The 5,407-nt window shown below is 33.0% G+C and overlaps 2 protein-coding genes across 2 annotated transcripts in view; one reads left to right on the forward strand and one right to left on the reverse strand.

Annotated features, from left to right (window-relative positions):
• Positions 1 to 2,012, forward strand: part of LOC110264618 (UPF0481 protein At3g47200-like) — a 4,884-nt gene extending 2,872 nt beyond the window's left edge. Inside the window, exon 2 of the mRNA XM_021106736.1 lies at positions 857 to 2,012. Coding sequence (XP_020962395.1) covers positions 857 to 1,789 — 933 coding nt within the window. The 3' untranslated portion in view covers positions 1,790 to 2,012. The remainder of the gene's footprint in view (positions 1 to 856) is intronic.
• Positions 4,618 to 5,407, reverse strand: part of LOC107606535 (UPF0481 protein At3g47200-like) — a 22,420-nt gene continuing 21,630 nt past the window's right edge. Inside the window, exon 3 of the mRNA XM_021106737.1 lies at positions 4,618 to 4,656. The gene's annotated coding sequence lies outside the window, so the exon portion shown is untranslated. The remainder of the gene's footprint in view (positions 4,657 to 5,407) is intronic.

A 5,407-nucleotide genomic window follows, 5' to 3' on the forward strand; every position in this document is an offset into this window, starting at 1 on the left:
ATACCAGAGATCTTCTCCTTCAACGCCTTGTGCAAACCTGATTGTATCAACACATCCTTGACTTGTATTTGTCACAAGCCAAAATTGATTCTTCCATCAAATTTCTCTATTTCAAGCTTCACAGCACTTGAATATCCTGACATTGTTGCAACCGTATACTGGAATAGTATAACTCAACTGTAGACCGTGCACTAGGAAGGGTCCCCAGGAAAGAGAGGTGGGTCACAATGGACACACTTAAATACCAAGTCTTTCCTTAGCCAGAACCTATCCAAACTGCACTCTCACAGTGTCACACTGCCTTCCAGCAACAACAACAGCAACCAAAGATCAACCTCAAGCCACAGGACAAAATTCTTTTCTGATGTGGAAGGTCAGACTAGGCTGCAACCACAGAGCATACTAAGAATAAATCCCACCGAACCGAAGCTCTGATACCACTTGTTGGGAATAAGACACCATTCTCCCTTGAGAAAACACCGTTGACAGAGAAATAAAATAGACACAATCACAACACAAGAATTTAACGTGGAAACTCCAATTACCGGAGAAAAACCACGGCCGTTGTCAAATGACAACCAGAGAATATCACTATGTGAAAATTGTTACAACACATAGACTTCTTTCTCTCTAACACCGGCACCCCAGTACACCCACACTCTCTCAAAGCAAATATCTAACTACACCTCACAACACTCTCTAATCAAAGAGTACAGAGGAAAAGAAAAATCAGATACAAGCTTAAAGTGTTTTCGACTGGTGTAAAAACAAATGGAGAACTTAGCCTCATATTTATAGCTTAGGCCACCCACTCCATTTGCTATCATAAGCAATGTGGGACTAATTCAATCAAATCCTAACAGATCTCACAGTAGATGAATTCGTGAAGTTGATATTGGTAGATTGTGGTTTCGTATTTGAGCTTTTCCTCCGATATGATGAGGGGACGACGGAGGATGATGTTATCTTCTCAAAATCATGGCTGCAGCTTCGGCTATCCTATGATTTGTTGTTACTCGAGAATCAACTTCCTCTTTTTGTTTTCGTGAAGCTATACAATCTTGCTTTTGCTTCTTCCGATGGTGACGATGAATTCCCTTCGTTTATGGATCTTTCTTACAGTTATTTCTCAGCTGAAAATAATGTCAATGACCAAATAGTGCACTTCACTGATTTGTGTAGATACTGCATTTTAAAACAACAACGACCTTGTGAAAGAAAACATAAACACTTAGTTCTTGGTCACAGTGCATCTGAGTTACTTGAAGCAGGACTGAAGTTTCAAGTAGTAAATAAATCAAGTCCTATTGACATACTAGACTTGAAATTTGAACATGGTGTTCTTACAATCCCGCATATTACTGTAGATGATTTCACTGAAGTTTGGTTGAGGAATATTGTGGCTTTGGAACAGTGTCACTATCCTGATGAACACTACATCACTGACTATGTTAACTTCCTCAAACAACTTGTCAACTCAAACAGGGATGCGGATGTCCTCATCAAAGCTGGAATAATTCAGAGTGATGTAAGTGGTAGTGACATTTCAGTGGCTAAGCTATTTAGAGACGTTGATAAACATATTCTATTGGAAAATTATAATGTTAATTATCTCCAAATTTGTGATGATTTGAATGCTTATTATAAACATCCTTGCAACACTAAAATGGCAACCCTGAGACGCGATTATTTCCCCACTCCATGGAAGACAGCAGCTTCTATTGCTGGAATTATATTGCTCCTCCTTTCTGTTATTCAGACCGTATGTTCTATTCTCCAAGTTAAATAAGTAGTAGCCACAAAAAAAGGCAGGCTATTCATGAGCTTCTGAAGGTGGTTGATTCAATAATCTACTTAGAATTGAGGTGTCTTAGTTAATAGAGGAATGCTAGGGGGCAACAATTTTGGTGATTTGTAACTATCAATTGGTCATCAATAGTGTTTTTAATGGTGTGAGATTAGATTTAATGGTGGAAGATCACTCACTTTTATTTTGATGGTTAAGTGCTGGCAAAAAAATACAAAAGTTGCTGGCCTCTAGATTTTTCCTAGTTAATATATTATTGCCAAGACTCCATGGCATATTTTAATTTCTATTCTTTCATTAATTTAATTAACAGTGTATAATATATGTGACAACTCTTTTAATCTGAGCTTTGTAAATTGTAATTGATATATATTATTGTTGCGTTCCATATTGTCAATAATATATAATAATAACATTAAGAAGATTTAACTAGAAAAAAAAAAAACACTACCAAAGTGATTAGAGAAACAAATAAGGTGAAAAAAAAACACTACCAACAAATAAACATGCACTCATATAGAGTAGAGATAGGAAACATAAATAAAACAACAAAAAGAGAAATGGTCATTATATTTGCTTTATTTTTACTACGACTTAATAATAAATTGTTTACACCAAGAATTTTCAACTTTTGATTTTATCATAAAAAAGAAAAAAATTCCATGAGACCAAATCATGCTAAAATTTTATTATTATTTTTTCTCAAATTAAACATATCAGAATAAATTAATAATTTAATTAATTTCTTCTGCCTTTCAAATTTTAACTGAATTTTTCTGAAGTTGTAAAAATCAAATAAGTACTTAGTAACAGAGTTCGTCAGCTTCAACAGTTTTCTTGGTTAGTATATAGTATTTTAGAATAGTTGGAGCCTTAATCTAACAATTGAGATTAAATATTTTATTTCATTTTGTTAAAGAGAATTATATATCATTAGATATTTGTGTAAAACTATTTGGTGAAATTGTGTTGTGTACTCTCACAATAGTGCTTTTTTATTTCCATCCCAAAATGAGTTCCAACAATCTTCATGCAAATTTATCCGATCCTTGGACCACCAAAATGCAAGGGAATAGCTTGAATAAACTAAATTAAAGAACTAATTCTTTACTTCAATTCTATATGGTATGTAGTACAGTATTCTCTTTTTCATGCCAGCCTCTCGTTTTATTTATTTATTTATTTATTTATTTTTGTCATTTAAGTACCATATTTTCATCATCCGCATTGAATTGCACATTGATATCATTAGTTCATTACCGCGCGCTCCTTTGTATATTTCAACATACGAGGTAAACAATACGATGGAAATACGTGTTTTTCTCTAATTTAATATCTAATAGCTACTAGTTAGCCTCCCACGTTCTATATTGACTTGTTTTTAAATAGTTCTCGGATATATTCTTTGATTATTTTTCAATATGATATTTAGACACAAAATTTCATTTAAATTAATAATTTGATGCTTTTAATAAGGATATATCAAATTCTATCACGTGGAGTGATTTTTCTATTCTTTTAAAATATATTAATAAGTGTATTGATTTTGTTTTCCAAATTGTGCTCCGTTAGTCGTGAGTCATAGTTTTATTTTATTTTATTTTTTTTTGTTAACATACACTTCTAAAAAGCGTGCAAAATCTAAAATTAAATATAATTCATATGTGCATTTTTTTTTTATTAATTTGCTAATTTCTAATTTTTTTAGTCTAGTAATCAAATAATATAATTTATCCCATACGTTGAACATTAACGATTAAATAATGAATAAAAATAATAAATTATGATAATCTCGTAACATTTTTCTTCAATCATTTCTAAACTTCTTTCTTTCTTTTTTTTTTTCTTTTTTTTTCTTGTGCACAAGCATAGATATATGGAGAATGATATAGCTATCGAGGTTGAAGAAATGCTGAAGAAGGCACAACCTTTATTTACAACCAAGGAGTGTTAACACCGGTTAGTAACAGTATAACACACTTTACTGATCTGCTTAGATACTTCATCTTGCCACCATCTCATAAAAGACCTTTAAGAAACGTCCTTGGTCACACTGCATTTGAGTTAGTTGAAGCAAGACTGAAGTTCCAAGTAAATAAATCAAGTCATGGCTGCATACTTGACTTGGAATTTGAGCATGGTGTCCTTAAAATTCAAAGAAATAATTGATGAAAGCCATGCATGAAGATTCAAAGTATTAAGATAGAGAATTAACACTAACTAGAGTACTTAGCAATTTTGGTGCTCTGATATCGTATAATGAAATTACTCATTCCAAAATTTAAGTCGATAGAAAAAGATAAGAAAAAAAACAATATTAATAATTATATTTCTAACCATTGTCATTAATATGGCCGTTACCACAAGTATAAATCGGCTTTACGAGCTATAACTCGGCCGAACCATTATAAATCGTTTCGAACGTTACAAATCGGCCATTTATTCAAATGATATCACTTAATGATAACGGCGATAAAAAGTGTAACAGTTGATGCTCGGTTATAAAAGGTAAGACATCGTATCCTCAGGATATACAAAAAATACACAATACTAACTTAAGTATCAGAGTGCCTTTTGCAAGTACACTCCTTTGTGCTCATATTTTTCGCAACCTGAAATATCTTTGGATGGAAAGCTCAGATCCTTCAAGTTCATACGTCGGCGTTGGAGATATTTACTCGGCGGCGACTTCTAGAAACAAGGTCAAGTCCAGATAACTGCACCAGAACAGTCATCATTTAGGAATGTCTTTAGTAAACATTCAACTAATTATCTTTGTATATAACATTATTCAACTTATAGGCAGAGCGTTGCATAGATCTTTGTATATAGCATTCAACTTATTGCAACTTTAATTTGGACATATTCAGCATTAGCATGCATTAGATTGTAAAGCTTCTCATGCAATAATACTGAATTTGGTTATATGTTGAGAATAAGAAACACTGGTAGAAATAGTGTCTAATTATGTTCTTCATCTATGTGTGTAACGCATTGGTATGGAGTAAAAGGGTGTTTTACAAGGATGTGGGGCAGCTTTTAGCTGTACCAATGGAGCAAGAAATTGGAAGAAGGGAGTTGTGGAGTAGCTTTTGGCTGTACCAATGGAGCAAGAAATCGGAGGGAGGGAGTTGTGTGCCAAAAAAAATGAGGTACCAAATCGGAGGGTCCGAAATATGAGAGATGAAAATTTTAAATTTTACGGTGAACTAATCGGATCTTCCGATTAATTTTTTTTTAATTAGAAAACGGACCCTCCGAATTTGCATAAAAATTTATTTTTTTGAAAACGGACCGTCCGAGTTCTACTACCACAACTCCCTCGGTCCGAATTGTGTTCCACTGTCACCACATGCAGGTCAAGCACCTGTGTACTCCATAACGAAGTAAGACACCAAACTTACCTCCATATTAAAAATAAAAAGCGCACCCTGACTTGTTAGTTACCTAGTAGAATTGATATTTTTATTATATATATTCGAAGCAAGATTTTATATAAAAAAAATTCATTTTTCATCATCTTTATATATACTATAGCTAGCTGACTTATTTTATTCTAGTTAGTTATATCTAAATAGTGATAATATTTATATATTTATG

Source organism: Arachis ipaensis, chromosome B07 (genome assembly GCF_000816755.2).
Source record: "Arachis ipaensis cultivar K30076 chromosome B07, Araip1.1, whole genome shotgun sequence".
NCBI lineage: Eukaryota > Viridiplantae > Streptophyta > Magnoliopsida > Fabales > Fabaceae > Arachis > Arachis ipaensis.